The 21,150-nt window shown below is 43.8% G+C and overlaps 1 protein-coding gene across 1 annotated transcript in view; it reads right to left on the bottom strand.

Moving 5' to 3' along the window:
* rnf217 (ring finger protein 217) overlaps nucleotides 1-15,009 on the bottom strand; it is a 24,750-nt gene extending 9,741 nt beyond the window's left edge. Inside the window, exons 1-3 of the mRNA XM_083790459.1 lie at nucleotides 14,427-15,009; nucleotides 9,947-10,148; nucleotides 8,552-9,152 (exon numbers count right to left, since the gene is read on the bottom strand). Coding sequence (XP_083646585.1) covers nucleotides 8,552-9,152; nucleotides 9,947-10,148; nucleotides 14,427-14,967 — 1,344 coding nt within the window. The 5' untranslated portion in view covers nucleotides 14,968-15,009. The remainder of the gene's footprint in view (nucleotides 1-8,551; nucleotides 9,153-9,946; nucleotides 10,149-14,426) is intronic.
* Nucleotides 15,010-21,150: the final 6,141 nt, after the last annotated feature.

The raw sequence follows: 21,150 nt of genomic DNA, 5'->3' as shown, positions 1-21,150 counted from the left end.
GTGGAATATCTATATAATGAAACTATACATACACTATACATATAAGCTATACATATTTACTACTATGCTATACATATGTACTATGGCGTGCTATGACTATATACAATACAATTATAGTGCTGTCTACATAACATGCTATAAGTCTGTGTCAAATGCTATCTAAGCCAACAGAAATGCTATCTAAGGGGTTAGGGTAAGACGAAAAATGTTCGTCGACTACCTTTTTCCACTGACGAAAACTAAATGGAAACTAAATGAAAACTATCTATGATGACTAAAACTAAGACTAAATGTACTGACAATTTCGTCAACAAATAAAAACTAGACTAAAATGTTAGGAAGGGACTAGTGGGGGACAAGATATCCAGTATAAGTCATTTTACACTTGGTTGCATGCTGAGAATAGCCGATCTACAAGCTCACAACGCTGCGACGCGTGAAGTGTAAAAACTGTCATTACGACGGCATCAAGGCCCGCCAAAATACATTTTAGTCGACTAAATCACCTGTAGATTTAGTCGACTAAAATCTTATGACATTTAGTCGACTAAACTAGACTAACAATAAAACATTCCGGGTGACTAAAATGCGACTAAAACTAAATGTAAACTATTCAAAAGACAAAGACTAAAACTAAAATAGAAATTTGATGCCAAAAACAACACTGCAACGGAACCACATGCGGAAACAACAGTCGGACATGCGGTCGGACATGCACTGCTCCCGTGCTTGCGGTTACAGGGTTAGGTTAGGGTTTGAGGTATAGGTTGTCGGTCTAATGACAGTCGGGCCAATGGTATGTCTAAACTAAAGCAAGTACCCAAGCAGAGTTCCGACGGTGTGCCGCAAGCAGGGTGAGACGTCGCTAAACTAGTCGAGTGATGCACGCACATACTGCGCGGCACACACCGTTGGAACTCAACTCCTGTGTTTGTGTTTGGCATTCTTCATTCAATCTAAAAACCCTGCCTGGTATTTCCAGTGACTTAACCCACAGTACGCCCGTTACATCATAGTGTGATATAACCTTATTACAGACTGTATTATGTACATGGAGGGCCATTCATTCTTTCATTGAAGTCTCTCACTAGGCAGCACACGGAAAGTAATCTAGTAGTATAAGCATTGCCACATTGCCCTGGTTCAGCCCAGTGTGGCTGCTGGGAACTTCACTGAAAGACATACTCATGACTACGCCCCAAACACTGTATAGTTAACTCCCAAAGGAATGACACACACACACACACACACACACACACACACACACACACACACACACACACACACACACACACACACACACACACACACACACACACACACACACACACACACACACACACACACACACACACACACACACACACACACACACACACACACACACAACCAAAAAGACACCCATGTACCCCTATCGACTTCTAGAGACTTTTCAAAGAGCCACTAGCTCCTTCCGTTACTGGAGAGTTGGCAACACTGGTGGGGAGACGGATAGGAGGAGGAGGAAGCAGCGGCGGCTGTAAAAGTTCTCCCTCCAGGCCAAATGGACAATAATGGATTTAAATAATAATGCCAAGTAGGTCTCTGCATTGATACGGTCGACATGTTGTGTTAATCTCGTCTCGCTGTCACTCGCTTAAGTTTTGACTGTAGCCAACTAGCCATTGAAGTACAACAGTAGTGACAACTACTCTCTGTAATGTTTATGTTGTACTATTACAAAAAACTATCTAAAATAAAGGGATTTAAGATCAGAACACGCATGTATTATTACGATACGCTACACCAAAAAGACACCCATCTACCTGTCAAACCGCTTTCCTAAACGTCAACGCCACGTCCACAACACCAGAGGGAGCTATCCACTAATCACGTTCAACCAACCCAGATTTGGCTCAAACAAGGGGCTAAATGAATTTCCTCTGCTCTTGTGCCACACAAAATGTGGAACGCCATACAGACAGTCGTAAAGGAATATGAATCCCTACTCTGCAGTCACGGCACACACACGCACAAATGTGCACGCTTGCGTGCTGTACACAGTACTGTACTACAGTAGTAGTGTGTGCACACCACAGGACTAACACTACAGTGTTAAAGGTGTATTTCACTGACAAACATGTTTGGGGTCATTGTGTCATCTACTCTGGCTTTTGTGAGCACCCCAGACAGATGTTATGTTGCTTGATTCTGTATTTACATTTTTAGATATTTAGTATTATTCATTTTAACAGACATGCTCCTTTCCTACAAACCCAGTGACATATCCCGTTAAAGGTATAGTGTAAGTCTTTCTTTTTTTAAAGACAAACCCCTTTTTGAGTGGTGCAGCCACTCCAAAATGGTAAATGGTGCATTTATATAGCGCCTTTATCCAAGGCGCTTTACATAGATTGTGCATTACATTCACCCATTCACACACACATTGATACACCGATGGCGACGGAAACCATGCAAGGCACCAACTAGCACATCAGGAGCAATTAGGGGTTCAGTGTCTTGCTCAAGGACACTTCAACACTAACTCTGGGGGAGCCCGGGTTCGAACTGGCGACCTTGCGGTTACCATCCAGCCACTCTACCCCTGAGCCACCGCCGCCCCTACTCCAAGGAACAGCAATGTCCCCGTGTCCATCCATCCCTATGTATGTCCCTATGTTTACGGTACCAATAGGGGCAAAAGGGGCACCGTTGTGTTAGAAACAGAGTGATAGAGATATTGTTGCACTGTTGCCAGCTAATTACAATGTGGAGTGTGCATGAGAGAGAGAGAGGGGGAGTGTTGTTTGCTAATTCCCCCACACAGTAACTCTGTCATTTCTCGACCGTTTCGGACGCGGGGAGGCTCGCCGCAACCGGGCCGGCACCCTGCGCGCGTTCCTGTGGGTCTGGAGGTTCCGGAGACCCCCACACGGAGTTCACACAGGTGTGATTTTTAGTGGTGCATATTATGTCTGTCAGTCTGTTTGGGGTACGACCCATTGACCGACCCCTGCACACAATGTTGAGCAGCCTAAAGGGCCATTCACAATGAGCAGTATTTTGTTTTTTGTTTGTTTAAAAAGGTTAAAGCTTTATATACTCTGATACTATTCATAGGGTGTTTGTTCAGCAAGAGGGTTCTTTGACCATATCATCCAATCAGGAGAGAGTAAGAGTACCCATTCAGCATTAATTGTGTCAGCTCACCTCTTTGTGTCATCATTTCTATGGCACTGTATCTTCTGACCTTTAATAAAAAGCTAGAGAGACAGGGAGACCCCCGTTACTGAACAAACACTCTATAGCAATGAGCACTATAGTGCTAGTTGACATTCATCGTAATAAAAACACTTGGCCTTCGGGCTGAATGCCAAGAAAACTGAGGTGATCACCTATAACATCCAAACGGAGCATCCACCTCTCACAACAACAGGAGGCACTGCTCTGAAGGAAGTACCTGGGCTCACACACACACACACACACACACACACACACACACACACACACACACACACACACACACACACACACACACACACACACACACACACACACACACACACACACACACACACACACACACACACACACACACACACACACACACACACTTGTGCAGGCCCGGTTTGGCCGTCGGGAGGACCGGGACTATTCCCGGTGGCCTGCCTCGTAGTGGCCTCGCTGTCAAAAAAGAAATCTCTCCTAAGCTCAGGCCAGGCCAGCCACAGTCAATTTCAATTCAGGCAGTGTTGCTGCAGCACAACTACATTGTGTGTCTTATGTTAATGGAGGGAAGAAGTTAATAATATAAATAACATCAGATGGAACATTTGTCATGTGAAATTGCTGTAAAAGGCCCCCGAAATGTCCCCCAAGGGCCCCCAAAATGTTGGCCTGCCAGGGTGTATAACTCCCGGGCTGATTTGGAGTTCCACTCCGTGTGTGTGGCCACAGACCGGTTTGGCAGGCTACAACTACACGCACGCGCACATGCACACACACACACACACAGTATGTTGTCACTTATGCACTTTAAGTGTTCTTTTAAAACAACCCAGGTTGACTTTTCAGTAACATGATACACAGTACCTCCCACTATAGAAGTAGAAACATGCAGGTGTTTAGTGTGTGTATACTATCATCATAATGCTGCATAAAGTACCAACCAGAAGAGATCCATTACAGCTAAAAGACAAGTAGTCATTTTATGTCTGGTAACGTGCTCGCCTGCTCGGGTGTTGCACTCTGGAAATAGCAGATCAACAAGCTCACGACGCGTCACACTGCAACACATTGTGAGCTTGTAGGTCACCTATTTTATTTTTCTCTGGATATTTAGTCCACTTTTGAGATGAATAAAATATGACCAAAATCGTTCTAGTTTCAACAATATTGGAAATAGCAGATCTACAAGCTCAAAACGCGTCACGTCGGATAGGCTATTTCCACTATTCATGCGTTTCCTTTTGTAGTATAAAAGATATCCAATGACGTGCGTTGTTCGTCATACCGTTTGTTCCCAAAGCCTAAAGGCCAAACAGTTTATTTTTTTTTCTTAATTTTTATCCCACGATTTTGTAACCCAGTTTTCTTTTCACCCAGTGCCAATTATCTAATGTAATCCTGGGCGCTACACTTCCACTGCCAACCTGGGGGGGCAGCGGACTGACCTCATGCCTCCTTCTATGCATGAGGAGTCCAAGCTGCTTCTTTTCACCTGACAGAGGGGAATTTCCCCGGCCGGACGTAGTTTATTTATTTTCATTCATATGCCCCAGTGACATAAAGAAAAAATTATATAATTAATCGCAATTAAATCGCTAATAGAAATAAAATCGATAATCTTCTCATCACTTATTTCAGAGACAATTATTTGGCGCGTACAATTGCATAATGAGCGACAGCCCCTGCATGGAAACAGATTAGTTTTTGTGTGAAACAGATTTGAACCAATCTTTTTAAAGGAAGGTTTTAAAACATGTGTCTCAATATAATATGCTCAGGCAATTCCCACCTGGTGGTGTTACACCGGCCCCGGGGGGCGCGCAGTCTGAAGAGAGACGAGGAGGAGACAAGAGAAAAAACAAAGAAGACTAGACTAGGACGACGACAACTCAGTCGCACTGACAGTCAGTCACAACAAGTGGGAGTAGAGGCTAAACACACACGCACTGAACGAGTGAACCTAGGAGTCCTCTACAGTGAAAAGATTGACCATAGAGTTATATATAAACTAGAGGGCGGACCCACGGACCCCCCCCCCCCTCCCCCCACCCCCTCTCAACAACAGCATGAGCTCATAACATACAGTAGGCAGCTCATGTTTGCTCTAATGTATTATGGCCTGAAACCAGGCTGACACTCTGCACCTTAATCCCATGTACAAAGCACGGATTTGTATTATGTATTATTATTCTACTATACTAATACTACCATACTAACCTCATGTGCTAGTAGCACTCGAGTCTCGACTTCACTCATTTATTCTGACTCTCTAGGCCATAATTTGACCCGTCTTGACTCTTATCTCGGACCAAGGGACTGGGACTCCTCCCCCACCGAGTCCACATGAGTCACTGCAATTAAATAATTGTATTATACCTCGTATAATGAGTTGCTCATTCAGCTGTCTGGCGCTTATAGACAGCTAACTTGTTAAGTAACGGCACGCAGCCGACGTGCCTTCCTCCTCTCGCAGTGATTTCTGTACCCATCAAGTGAGAAAATAAATCTGGTCTCGGTCTCGACCCCCTCCCACTCTGTCTTGACTCGGACTCCCACCACCACCCGAGACTTGGTCTCGACTTGGACTCGCATTATTTCCAAAACCACACCTCGATTGGCCATGCAACTGCTTGAAAACTACCTGCAACAGAATGGTGCTTTAACTGGTCAGATCACACACAAGGGCCGAGCTGCAACAGATTTCTGTTTCCACAGCAATGTATTTTGTGACGTAGCGTAAAGCGAGTGCTTTTGCGACTTGACGTAGCGAGTAGCGACACATGATTGTATAGGCCTCAGTCCAAGTCACGCGCACACACGCATGAGTGCACAAGCGCGGATTGCGCGCACACACGATATAGCATATTTTTGGTAAATTCAATTAATGAATAGTTTATATAGTCAGAGGATATTAATAAAATCTGAGAATACATTTCTTCTTAAATTTCTTCTACCAATGTGTTTATGAAGGTGTCTACTAACATATCCCACATTGGTTTTTATTCAACCACCCTAAGGGAATGTTTGACAGCTGCTGAAAGTTGGGGTACCATCAAAAACCAATCTAAGCAAAATGTTCTAAATTTCATTATGCTTAAAGTAGCATGTGCCATGTCAAACTAAGGGTTTCTCATGATTCTGAATCCATTCCAAGCATTAGTTTTGCACAAAAAACACTCCTTGGGCTAAAATAAAATCATTTTTGTCACATGCAGACCTAGAAACACTCCTTAATTTCCTCACGACTAGATTATTGTAACTCTGTCTATTTTCCGGTATGAGCAAAAGAAATATAGCACATCTCCGGATGGTGCAGAACTCTGCTGCACGCCTACTCACCAACACACGAAAACGTGAGCATATCACACCAATCCTGGCTACCCTACACTGGCTCCCTGTGAGCTACAGAATCGACTTCAAGGTATTATTGATCACTTTCAAAGCCTTCTGTTATTATGAGTGTTCTTCAGTACTGTAGTACCACCTGGTATGGATGTTTGTCTGCAGCCCTAAAGACACAAATGATGCAACAACAGATTGTTGGACAACCACTTCAGAAACTTTATACATCCACGTATGATGACAGCATCCTATAAGGTTAGCAAGGAATATCACCTATAATACTAAGCATGTGTTGTATGGAGAATATAGGTTGCTACCTTCAGGAAGGAGAGGTCAGACTAAAGAGGTCAGACTAAAGAGGTGACGGTGAAGGCAAAACCCACTTACAGTATGCTTGTATATGATATAAAAACAATCAGCCAGGAATGGACTAGTACTTACGTTGGAGAACTACCAACAAAACAACAGAGCTCACAGCTGCATGTCTGCTGTCGAAAAGCAAACAAAATTGTATATTAATTTATCTATCTTTCCTTGATGTGATGTTATGCTTTGTTATTTCTGATGTTCTTGATGTTGTTTATGAATGATTGTTATGTTGTTTTTCACCTGTCTGTAAAGCACTTTGTAACTATGTTTGGAAAGGTGCTATATAAATAAAATTAATTCATTCATTCAAAAACGACCATGATATGGATATGGATAAAAGTGGTCTGAAAGTGTGAAAAACAAATGTTTAATTTCACTGTGTCTTTAAAGAAGAATCTTAAAAAAAAATGGTCTGACACGATATGAGCTTGTAGATCTGCTATTTCTTAAGTATCCAACATATAAATGGATAAAACGATTAAAATGATTGCGACGCTATCAACTGGGGACCCCCTGGAACCTCCTCAAGGTCCCCTGGGGGTCCTCAGACCCCACTTTGAGAACCAACGCTGTAGCCCACCACACATCATTTGATTTTATTTTGGTAAAGGAAATACTAGTAAACCCACATATAACTTAAGTTAAAACCCAGCATAATTCACAATAAAAGCACAATAGAACACTCGTTTCCAGTGTGTTCCTGTGTCACAAACACGCACACCTTTTTGGGGGCATGTTGATTCAAAATTAGTTTTGAAATATGACCCTTAATCCCAAACTGCATGTGTGAGTGTGACATCACCGAGGCATGCCTGTTGTAGGCTGCATGGAGTGTACACGCGCACGTGTGTGTGTGTGTGTGTGTGTGTGTGTGTGTGTGTGCACGTGTGTGTGTGTGTGTGTGTGTGTGTGTGTGTGTGTGTGTTTGTGTGTGTGTGTACTGAATGGCTGTTATGCATACAAAGGGATGCACACAGCACACCATGTCCATGACACAGTAGTTAGACTACCGTACAGCTAGTGAGAATGCACAAACATTCCATCCATGTTCTATCTCTGATTAAGACATGTGCTTACAGAGTTGTCAGCTCACACACGCACACACATGCCCAGATGTTGTGGTATAAGTTAAGAGTCCGGAGAAGAGTGTGTGTGTTAGTGTATTAGAGATAGCCTGGCCTGGAAACTTTGGCCCTAGCCTAGAGAGAGGAAGCCTTGACCAAGGACATTAAATAACCAACCACGCCTATATACCAGCTCAAAGATAGGCTACGTATGGAAAGCATGTGCATATTGTTTTGTATTTGGCAGCCTATAGGACATACCCACAGCTTTGGCTGGGCTGTTTAGAAGGTTTCAACCTCTAACAAGCTTGTGCAGGGATGCTGTTACTTAATACTTACCCATGAGTGCTGAGTGATAGGCCTCTCGTATCGTGGAAGTACCCAATAATAATATGCCACGGTTCTGTGAATGTAACCTTACGGCACCTTTTACCTTTTATTTGCGTCCGTGACTCGTTGTCTAATCTCCCTTTTATGTGGACACGAATGTGTGTGTGTGTGTGTGTGTGTGTGTGTGTGTGTGTGTGTGTGTGCGTGCGTGCGCGTGTGCGTGCGTGCGACTCTCTCACCTGGGAGCTGACGTAGAGCTTCAGACACTCTCCGCAGACAGCCTTGCGGCAGCAGTGCAGCAGCGATATGGCCTTGTCGTCCAGACACACGCGGCAGCTGCGCACGGCCACGCCCACGCCCCCCTCCTCCCCCGACAGGGGGTCCACCAGGTCGTCCAGCGTGTACGGCTCGGGGATCGAACCGCCGCCAGTGGTGGCGTCCTCCTCCTCCTCCTCCTCTCTGCCACGTCCGTCGCCGCCGCCGTCCGCCACGAGGACGGACTGGCGGCCGAGGGGGTCGGCCATTTTGGCGATTTCCGCGTTGTCGACGATGCAGTACACCGTGCAGTAGACGTGTTCCCTCGGCGACCCGTCCGTCGACGAGGCCGGCGTCGTTCCTCCGCCGGTGCGGAAACACTCCGGCAACAAGTCCACTCGGTGCGACTCCGACGGCGCCGGGGTCAATCCCGGCCCCGCCTCCTCCTCCTCCTCCTCCTCGGCTGCGGCGGTCACTTCCGGGCGAGACTTCGTCGTCGTCTTCTTCTTCTTCTCACAGTCGCCGCACTCGTCTCGCTGGCGATCGCCGGCGTGGATCCGGATGTCGCTCCTCGCTCGGTTAGGACTGTGATGGTTACAAAGACACTCGTTTCACTTGACGGTTCATTGTCATAGAAATAGTTGTGAACGACGATTGAATTGCCATTGAACACTGTGAGCATATGAATCATTTTCAAATTGCTTTGTCATTTTAAATTTTAAATGCACAGGGCGGATATAACAAGTAACAAAAATATACAAAGAAATGACTGACATATTTAATAGTTTTATACTTTCAAAAGTTGTAAAAGTAGCCAAAATAGCAGATCTACAAGCTCACAACGCGTCACAAAGTGATGAGTAGTGCGCTGTTGTAAGCCCTAACCACACCAAAGGGTTTTTCCTCCCGGAATTTTCACCAGTGAGGGGGATAACTTTGTAATATGCTATTGGGTGTTTGTATTCTTTTTGGAAAAATATAAAAAGATACTCCTGTGGAAAGGCTATATTATTTTACTTATATTGACCCTATAACAATTTAGTATTATTTAGTATATGTAAGGTTTTGCCCACTCAAATGGTACCTCGTCAGATAATCCCCACATATCCTACAACAACTTCTGTGAACAGACTTCACTGTCGTAGCTTTTCATGAATTATATTTGTCTGCCGTCATGAAAGTTTATAGTTAGAGAAATTCAAAGTCCAGCCGTCTGCTGTCCAGCCTCTCCCACCCCTCACTGGGGACAATTCTGGGAGGAAAACAGAAACAGGGTGAGTTGTCTTGTTACCATTGCGATTATCTCGACAAATTGCGGTCATTTCAAAGAATTGCGAATTGGATTGTGTAACAACTAACTGCGACGCGGCCTGGCCTACCCTCGGTCGTTACTGTTGCCGTCTGCGTTGCTGCCGTTGCGCTGCTGCTGCAGGCGGTTGTTGTTGTTGAGGTTGAGAGACGGAGACTTGGCGACGGAGACCAGACTCCTCCTCAGGATCTCCACGGCACTCCTTCTCCTCCGTTCACCTCCTCCTCCACCTCCTCCTCCTCCGTGGTGGTGGTGGTGGTCCGGGGGCGGGGCTGATGGGCAGCCCACACGGACAAAATCAACATATACAACCATATTTATGTCCGAATAGTGCTGCACAATTGACCGGGAGAAAAAAAGACCCGAGATCTAGATTCAGACATCTATGCAATCTCGTTTTCGGGAAGAATCGTGCATTTTTAGTTACGCTTATGCTTGTGTTTTTTTCTTTAAACAAATATTCTCAGGGAAAAATGAGAATCGTGATCTCAATTCTTTTGAAGGAACATCCGAGATTCACATTTGAGAAAGAATCGTGCAAGCACTATGAGTCAGGCCAAGTCCTAATTAACCCATTTAGGCCTGACGTCAAAACAAATAAAAAAATCTTCTAGACAGTTTTCTGAAATACCTATGTTATATCAGTGGTGCTCAATATGGACCCCCAAAAATATATATAATTGCCCACCGACCCCCATCTCAAAATATGGTGTTCCTGCAGGGACCCCCCCAGAAGCAAAGGTTTGAGTTAAAAACGTTTGCTCTGAAAGAATATAGTATTCAAAGATTTGTGCCACATTCTTGCGATTTTTCAATAGCTAAAGTGTAACATAATACTTAAAACACCAAAAGGTGGTTCCTGTCCTGTATGGGATTAAATCTATTCTGTTTTGCTAGTGTGACCGCTTCAGGTACTAACGTGTGCTGAAGCTTGCACAGAAGACACGCTGCATTCTATAGAATCCAAATTAATAATAATAATAATAAACTTTATTTGTATAGCACCTTTCATACATAAATGCAGCTCAAAGTGCTTCACAGGGCAGGACACAAAGATATAATACAATAAAACACAAGTAGTTAAAATGATAGAACAATGGCAAAGAACAAAATTGAATATAAGAACATAAAATAAATAAAAACAAATAAAAACACCACATGCAGCAATCAGTCAGGGCAGGGTAGGAACATGCATAGTAAAACTCAACTAAAAGCAAGAGTGAAGAGGTGAGTCTTGAGTTGAGATTTAAAAATGTCTACAGAGGGTGCGTGTCTGAGCTCGAATGGAAGTTTATTCCAGGCTGTTGGGCCGTAGAAGCAAAAAGCTGCCTCACCATATTTTTTTATGCACATTCTTTTAGGCACTTCAAGTAGGCCAGCATTGGAGGACCTGAGGGGGCGGTTAGGGACATATCTAGGTAGGCAGTCACGGAGGTACGGAGGTGCGAGACCATTGAGAGCTTTATAGACAAGTAAAATAATTTTAAAATCAATCCTAAAAACAACCGGAAGCCAGTGCAGTGATGCCAAAACTGGAGTAATATGTTCTATCATCTTAGTTCTAGTTAAAACTCTAGCTGCTGCATTTTGGACAAGTTGTAATCTGTCAGTCGTTTTCTTAGGCAGTCCTGAAAAGAGTGCATTGCAGTAGTCAAGCCGAGAAAAAACAAAGGCGTGGATTAGCGTTTTTGCATCGTCCAAGGACAAATAGGCTCTGATTCGTGCAATATTTCTAAGGTGAAAAAAGGCAATCTTGGTAACATGATTAATGTGTGAATTAAAATTCAATTCAGAATCAATAATAACCCCCAGGTTCTTTACTGTACTGTTACTTTCTACAGTTAAATTAAATTAAATATGTCGTAGTGACTGAGAACTTTAATCCATGCTATCGTGATGATGCTAATACAGTAAGTATGCAGATAATATACAGCATTGTGACAATAATATAGGATTTTCTCACAAATTATCGGTGGTGAGGTCGCGCTGAAACCACAAAGCTTCTTAATGTGGCACAGTTAAGAAGCAGGATCGTAGTTAAACTATTAATCTGGTGTCCGTGATGACTAACTAAAGTACATTTTCAAGGTTGGTATAAGGTCAATAAGTGGTATGTATATCAGTGTCCTCCACCGGCCAATAGGGGGCCACCATTCTATATAACTAATGTACGTTTCAAGGTTGTATATGAAGGGTATACTATAAAACATTTAGAACAGCACTTCTAGCAGACAATCGTGCCAGTAATACAAGGAGCAAGTTGGGAGCTCGACATGTCCATTTCTAGTTACTTGCGCAAGCAGAGCACGCAAGTAACTCGTATGCACCGTCCCAGCCGTCCCGCCAATTTTTATGCGTATGCACCGTCCCAGCAAATGACGTAATGACTAATTGCGCCTGATACAGCAGTGGTGCCAGATTACATACATGTATACATAGGAGCATTACCTTTAATCCTCCCAACACTAAAACATATCGTCATTACGTCACCATCGAAAACCAATTACACTCTGGCATTGGGTCCTTTAATCCACATCTTTATTACGTAATCATTGAGAGCTAGTTATACGAATAAAACCAATGGTTTTCGATGGTGGTGACGTAATGACGATATGTTTTAGTGTCGGGAGGATTAAAGGTAATGCTCCTATGTATACTGTACATGTATGTAATCTGGCACCACTGCCGTATCAGGCACAATTAGTCATTACTTCATTTGCTGGGACGGTGCATACACATCAAAATTGCTTGGACGGTGCATACGGAAGTAACCACAGTATACCGCTAATCAACTTACAAATTACATATACATGCATATACAATACATAGTATGTATAACTAGCTCTCAATGATGACGTAATAAAGATGTGGATTAGGACCCAATGCCAGAGTGTAATTGGTTTTCGATGGTGACGTAATGACGATATGTTTTAGTGTTGGGAGGATTAAAGGTAATGCTCCTACGTATGTATACATGTATGTAATCTGGCACCACTGCCACATCAGGCACAAGTAGTCATTACGTTACATGCATAAAGTAGGTAGGTAGCAAATAGTTAAACCTAATAATTCAACATTTCAAACGTTCCTTCACAGAGAAACAGAGATTTGACAGTTTGTAGCGGTCAAAAGTACTTGCGCGCTCAACAAGCAAGTATGCACTCGACAGAGTGCAGTTCTAGTTACATCTGTGAATATTTTGTCACAAATCACTCACGATTTGAGTGATGTGGTTGTTGTGAGTAGGGTCAGTAGGCTATACCAGTGTGGTTCTCAAAGACTAAAAGGGAATTCACTATAATCCGGGGTAGATAAGGCTGGCTGAGGCTGTGAGCCACTCTCCTACACTAATACTAGGAACCAAATGGACCCTTATGGGGCTGTAACTCTAAGAGTGCACAAATGGACCCAAATGGACCCATGGTGAGTGAAGGACCACCTAAATGGTAAATGGTGCATTTATAAAGCGCCTTTATCCAAGGCGCTTTACATAGATTGTGCATTACATTCACCCATTCATACACCGATTGCGGTAGACAGGAGGAGCCGGGATTCGAACAGCCGACCCATGGATCATTGGACGACCTGCTCTACCTCCTGAGCCACAGCCACTCTCACATAGTACTGGTGAGAGTGAACATACATACAAGCCATAGTTATTTGTGAAACAAGCCATAGTTATTTCTTGGGTTATAAACTTATAATAAATCCGTTTAGCAGACCTTGTATTGAACTGTACTTGCTTGTGCTTTTTTTTCTATCACTTCCATCACAAATCACTTACCATACAACAGCTTGTTGTAAGTGATTAGAACCAGTTGAGACGAATAACCATCTAAGTCCATAGTAATTATCCATAATGTATCAAATATGGATAAGGGGTCAGGACAGACAGGCCTTTTTCCGGGAGGGGTCAGAATAAATGAATGGACTTAAGAATGTTATTCGTCTCAATTGGCCAATTAAGGCAACACTAATCACAAATATCACAATATTATCCAAAATCCCAGACAATAACTGCAGCCGCAGAGTGGAATGCCCCAACCCACCAAAGATGTGGATAATTTACACTGGCTGCCTTCAGAACAGTCCTGAAACTCACTTGGAAAGGTGATGGCATACAGTACACCCTTCTTTGTTTCACCCTCTGTACATACACTATTTAGTGTTATTGAGTGGTGGCCCCTCTGTCTGTCTGTCTGTCTGTCTGTCTGTCTGTATGTCCCTATATGTTTAGGGTACCAACAGGGGGGCGCTGTTGCACCGCTCACTTCAAACAGGTCTGATGTGTATGTGACATATGTGTTCATTGTGTTGGTGTTACTCTTAATGCCATGTTGATGGCTTAAATGCATATAGGACCTTAAAGTCCTCGGTCTTGTGTTGGCCTTTTAGTCCAAAAGGTGTGTGACTGCACTGCACTGCACAGTACACACCGACCGTGCTGTTTGCATTCATGTCTAAAAAAGTATTCAATCAATCAATGTCATATGACGATATTATCGACGTATATATATAATAAACAGTCAGTATATCGTCCTTGCCCCTACCGTGGTCATTGTTGTTGTTGCTGTCTGCTGCTGCGTCTTTCTTCTCCTCCACCACCACCACCACCTCCTCCTCCTGACGTGTTTCGCCGTGTCTACTAATAATGATGGCAGTAGTAGAGTTGCTCCTGGTGACAACGCACCGGCTCAAATGGCAATCTGTGTCGCTGACACACTGTTTTAAGTTTAGATCCATAGCAGTGGTGGTGGTGCTGCTGCTGACATACTGGTTCGAGTCTCCTCGGAGGACGATCGGCGACCTCCTGATCTCGACTTTGCCGTCGATGAAGAAGCAGGAAGTCTCGGCGGACAGCTTGTTGTTGTTGTTAAGGCGTGTTGTTGTTGATGATGACAGCGATGCCAGTTTGTTGACCACCGCCGCCGCCCCCGACGGCTCTTGTTCGTCCGCCAGGCTGCTGATGAAACCGACGCCGCCGGGCATCTTGCAGTTGTTGTTATCGTAAACACCACCACCGCGGCCGCCGCCACCCGCCGGCGGGTCATCATCTTCCATCCCCGGTGATGTGCTGCTTGTCCTCCCCATGGACTGGACTGAGATTTACCGTGTGTGTGTGTGTGTGTGTGTGTGTGTGTGTGGTGGTGTGGTCTCTAGCCTCCACCAACCAAAACAAACACAACAGCCCAGACAGCACTTACTGCTGCTGCTGCTGGATGGATGGATGGATGCTTCCGGGTGTGTGCGTCAGCATGGAGGGCGGGGCGGGAGGAAACGATGTGTGGGTCAACCTGTGGGTCGGGACCCCCAGAGGGGTCCCCGACTCCCTATACCTAGCCTGGCTAATAAGCCAGACCAGTAAAAAATCTGGTTTATTAGCCAGGCTACCTTATTTTATTTTATTTTATTAACTAGAATAAGAATAAGAGAACTAAACATAAGAGACCACATCCACATGAAAGGTAATCAAACTATAGGAAAACTGGTCAAATATTGGAAAGGAGGAGGCAGAAATTGTCAAAATAGCAGATCTACAAGCTTGCAAGCTTGTAGATCTGCTATTTTCACTACATCTATCTTAGCCTATAGCCTCGGTCCTAGCCCCTTTCGGCACCCTCACTGCCTCGGTTACCTTTTCTGAATCTTGTACGGCGGTAAATCCCTTCCAGGTTATTCCACTCTCCATAGGAATGATAGGACGCAGCTTTACCACTGTCTGTTCACGGAGACCCGTGTGGTCACTTGAGTGTTGATGATTTGTTTCAAAGTTGCAGTAGGAGACCGCGGAAACGTGTGCGAAGCGGTGTTAATTGGCATTGCCGTTAAGTATTTTTAATCTATTTTTGAAGTTTAAAGTACCATGGGCACTTTGGGCACGGGCACCAGGGGGCCCTCAAAAAATTTAAAAATAAAATAGATATATATATTTTAACTCCACAGAATTTCCCCCCACTAATCCGAATTAATTAGTGTCTACAATTAAATAGTGTTTTATTGCTGGTGAGAAGGCAGCTGAAAAGTGCAATTGTGTGTAAAGCAGCAACAATGCGCTAGATTGGCTGTTGTTCAAGGTGGGTGGGCTGGGCTCACTATGTGCGGTCAGGTGGAGAGGTGACTCACGTCACACCATCCAGCATTGCTTTGTTTTCATTCTGCACGCATAGCGTAACAGGTGGCTCGACAAAAAAAGGTACTGAAATACACTGGCACTGCATGGCGGCTTCTCTCACCCATTTGCTTACTATGTGAGTCAAATAAAAATAAAATAAAATGTGTTGTTACCGCCCCCAAAATGCCCAAAAATTGTCAAAATATTGCGCGCGCTTGCCCGCACACACACAGGTTCGTACATGCATGTGCAGGGAGGCCCTTCGAGCTTCAGTGCCCAGGGGCCCTCAGAGGTGTTAATCCGGCCCTGGTCCTGGGCTGTTTCCCTCTCCAGTGAAAGATCTGAGGTGTATGCAGAAGCCAGAAAGCAATGCTTGTCTTTCAGATAACAGCAGAGACGCAGCCCTGCATGGCATGGGGCCAGGAGGTTGGTTAGATTGGGAGTCTAGGCTGGATCTGACCACTGGACAAAATAGGAACCAGGTTTTGCACTTTTATACAAGCCAGGAGGACTTGGATCCACTAGGCAGGGCCCAGGGTCACTTTATGAATATAAAAATATAGATAATACTGAATCAAGCAACTTCAAAACTGTCCCTGGTGTTCATAAGCCTGAGTAGACGATGAAGTGATCCAAGAGACTGTTTTGAAAGTGAAATATAGAAAATGAATTAAATCCGCACTTCCATTTAATTCATTTTCTATATGTTCTTTTGGAATCTGCACCCAGCACACGCCTGAAACATAAGACTGTCTGAGTAGAGCATGCCTTTTCCCCTGAATTGAAAGTGAAATATCCCTTTAATGTTGGGTTTGTCTAGATGAAACCAGGTCAGTCATTCTAAAAGCAGGTGTAATCTGTCACTATATAGCCTACTGATGATGATGTAAGAATATCATCTCTCTCTGCTCACTTTACCAGATTATATTTCCCCCGAATACTTCCTGGTGCTGCATTGTTCGTGTGTGCGTGCGTGCATGTGAGAGAGATAGAGAGAGTGCAACAATACTATACCTGCTCTGAGTGTGTTGTGTGTCAGAGGACATGGTTGTGAGTGTGTTGCCCGTGGCTAATCCACTGATCCTATTTCACTGTAGAACACAACCGGTTCCAAATCCAATTCACTTTTTTTCAGTTCACATGAAACACTTTTATGTGTGTATTATGTAGATACCGTATCATTCTTTTCTCCGTTCCGTTTTACTTTCTCGTTTGCTTTCCTTATATCTTGATCCCTGTGTAGACCCATCTCCTACAATTCCAAGTGCTTGTCAGGTTGGGGGTTCATAATAACTGATTATTTTGGGTGGTCCCCAGTCTAAATAATATGATTAGGCTATACCTTTTGGGGGTTCCCCTGCAGTTCAAATATGATTATTCTGGGGGATTGCGGACTGGAAAGTTTGAGAACCAGCTGCACTCCACATTGGAGAGGGCCTTCCATATACGTAGCCTACTGTAGATATATGGTCAGGCACATGCACAGGTTATAAACCAAGAGCACCCTTAAAGTAATAAAACATGCTCATGTGTGTGCGTGTGTGTACACATAGATGGATAGATTATCCGGCAGGGGAAATCAGTCGCCCAGGTGTGTGTGTGTGTGTGTGTGTGTGTGTGCGCAGGCATGCATGCATGCGTGTGTGCGTGCGTGAGTGTACTGTACATAATAGGCGGATGAAAGAACAGAGAACAGAAGACAGCAGGTGACTGTATTCCCCACCACTGTCTACTTTATTGTATGTACAGTCAGTCACCATGGGAGCACGCCAGAAGCACACAAGAGAAGGTCGCGTCAGCGGTGAACATGAACAGCTCAACCCAGAGACCTGTATGGACAAAGTTAAACACTTTACCACTTTTGGAACTAGCCTATGAAAGAAAGTCTTTTTTTTGCCACTCAGCAGGCATTCCGCATAATGTACGTGCATACCCTAGTATATACCCTATAGAAAGCCTTTAAAGAAAATAACCGATCTACAAGCTCAAAATGAATCACATGGTGACGTGTTATGAGCTTGTAGATCTGCTATAAAAAAGGCATTTCGTAGGCCTAATAGGTGACATGTATAGTCATCATCATTTAATGACAAGTCATTGTTTAAATAGCAGATAAGCTCTCATGTTGTGACCTTGTATTGTACATCTGTCATTTTAACTATTTGGGGTGGCCCAAAATCAGAAGGCCAGGTCGAATGCGATGAAAGATGTTGTCATGATCGGCTGGTTTATTATGACACACAAATTTAGTCCAGTAGCCGATGATCAGTTTGACAGAGCAGACAGCACAACATGGGAGTATTTATTACCACATATTGGACATGCCCATTGATGACCAATTATTGGATGCTGCTTGCTTATCAACAACAGTTTTATTTGGCGATACCGATATTGGCCGATACCGATATGAGGGCGACATATAGCGATACATCCAATGACTCGGGTGTCAGAGAGGTTCTGGGTTCAATGCTGTTCAGTTCACCACATACACTGAAAAAGTAGAATGTACCAGCCACAGTACAATGTCTAGACACACATGTACCAGCCACAGTACAATGTCTAGACACACATGTACCAGCCACAGTACAATGTCTAGACACACACGTCATTTGAAATGTCAGTGTGACTTGAGAAGTCGACGGTTGGTCGTGTCTGACGGAGAAACGGGTCTATCATGTTGGTTCTCATGAAGGAGCTCTAATAGGCAAGATAAATCCATCACAGAGCACACAACCAGGGTTAGAATGGAATTCACTTTCAGGTCCGTAAAAGCAAGCAAAAACAAAAAAAAAAGGCGAAAAATGTTCAATGGAAATAATACATTTGCTCATTTCCATTTTAATCCGATAATCATCGCACTGAGAGCAAAATTCTTCATGTATTCAATGCTACTATTTTATCTTCATTTTAATAGTCTGTGTGTGGGGGGGGGGGACAAAGTGACCAGCATAGTGTTCATTTGTACAATACAAGTCTAATTGTTATTAAACACAATTAAATAAATAAATAAACCAAAAAGAAAAAAATCTCTGAACGGAAAGTGAATTCACATCGTTGATAGAACAATATAATTAACCAAATGAATCCCATAGCATGCCCTATTCTGGGCATTTCATAATAGGTGAACATGTTGATGACAATAGGCCGGAAACAGCCCATCTACAAGCTCACAATGTGTTGCAACACGACCCGCTGTGGGCTTGTAGATTGCCTATCTGACGTATGCAACAAAGTGCACAGATTTCGGTTAAAGTAAAGTGTAACAGTGATACAGTGACTGTGTCTTGAGTCATTTTACTTCTTTCCTCTCCACTGGACACATCTGATAGTCTAGAGCTGTGGTTCTCAACCTTTTCTCAACCCCCCCCCCCCCCCCCCCAAATAATCATATTTGAACTGGGGACATCCCCAAAATAACTATATTTGAACTGGGGACATCCCCCAAATAATCATATTTGAACTGGGGACATCCCCAAAATAATTATATTTGAACTGGGGACATCCCCAAAATAATTATATTTGAAACAATTTGAACCAGTTTTTATTGTATATAGTTTGTTGATGATTTATTTTCGTTAGGTATTAAATTAAGGTCTTAAAAGTCCTTAAATTGTCACTTCACTGTCACCCCCCTCCAAAAAACTAAAACTAAAATCATGTGGGCCCCCGACCCACAGGTTGAGAACCAGTGCTTTAGTAGACAGTAAAATGGATGCAGTCCCACTTGCACAACGACATCATACTGTACATTATAGTCGACTAGAAAAAACAGTAAACACGGCCACGGGATTAAAAAGAAAAAGAAACGTCTACAAGATTTTCAAAAAGTTACATTTCAGCTTTTTACACCGTAGTCGTTAACGTCCCCCCCTCCCACTAATCCCCCCAACCCACCCCGCCCCCACGCCTTCATTTGACTGTTTCAGACCGTGTTATTTATAGATTAAAAAGAAGACACCAATAACGCTTCCGAAGAGAACTAGTTGAGCATTTTGACCGACCAAAACAATTCCCGCTTTTCAAGTAGCTAAATTAGTCAGCTTGAGATTAAATACGCGACAGTTTTGACACTTCATGCAAAACACACAAATGTCAGGTTTTTCTTCATTTCTTTTGCCTCCACAACAACCGTGAACTCAGCTTCACAGTTTATAGTGACTTTAAACGTAGCCCCCCCCCCCCCCAACAGAAGAATGTTCACATTTTCGCTCATAGTTCAAAGTCCATTTTATATAGTTATGAACAACTAAAGCGTTTTCTTTTTCTTTTTTTCTCCCCACCAGACATGTTCCTTGGAGACTTGGGAAAGGCCTCATATTATACAACATTTGGTCCACATAGAAAGTAAAGCGACCACCTAGAACCAAACACATTTTAAGACACGTCTCCGCCACATGCGTCGGCTCGCTTCTTCTCCAACCCAATCGGGGGAAAAAACGGAGAAAAACGTATGCGCTCGTCTAAATAAGACAAATCGTCGCCGCTTTCAAACGTTCTCTATATCTAACAACAGACAACACGGTATAGCGGAGGAGGAGCACTGGTGCCGTCTCACATCGGTTTGAGGAATCAGAATCATTATTGCTTTGATTTATAACTCCCGTCGCATGCCGGTGTGTCGGATCTTCAAACTGTGAGTTTGTAAACTCTGCGGTTTTCGCCCCGCGACGACATCGTGCGATGGTGTACAAATCAGGCGTTTAAGGTCTCCACACACCGGGCGCGAATTCGGATTTCTAAAGCTACGTTTCTCCATCGGTTTTCCGAAAAACGCGGCCGGTGTGCAACCACCTTTAGTCCTTTACGTGAGCGAGGAAGTACCGTAGACCTGATAGGGTTTTTTTGCTGCTATGGCATCGCAGCAGGGGGAAAGCAAGTCCTCCATGTGGGCTGCTATAGCCAGGACACTTTGACCTCTCGGCTGTATGTCCACGGCTTAAATTGAACCATATGTTCATATCTTCACACGTAAAGTGGACCGACCTCGAATCCCATTTTTGGTCCCGAAATAAGCTTAAAAACAGGATATTTGTCCCGTCAATATAGACTGTTGTTGGCACTTCTACAGTGAAAAAGGTGGAAAAGGTTTCGGAAGCGGGCTGAGGGGAGCGCCGAGTCGTTGAAAGCAGCCGTTCTCTGGAAGACCATCCTGGTTGCTCCGC

Source organism: Protomyctophum parallelum (assembly GCF_964188405.1).
Source record: "Protomyctophum parallelum genome assembly, chromosome: 19".
In the NCBI taxonomy this organism is placed as follows: Eukaryota; Metazoa; Chordata; class Actinopteri; order Myctophiformes; family Myctophidae; genus Protomyctophum; species Protomyctophum parallelum.
Note: the sequence above shows the minus strand (reverse complement) of the source record. Positions and strands in the feature narration are given on the sequence as shown.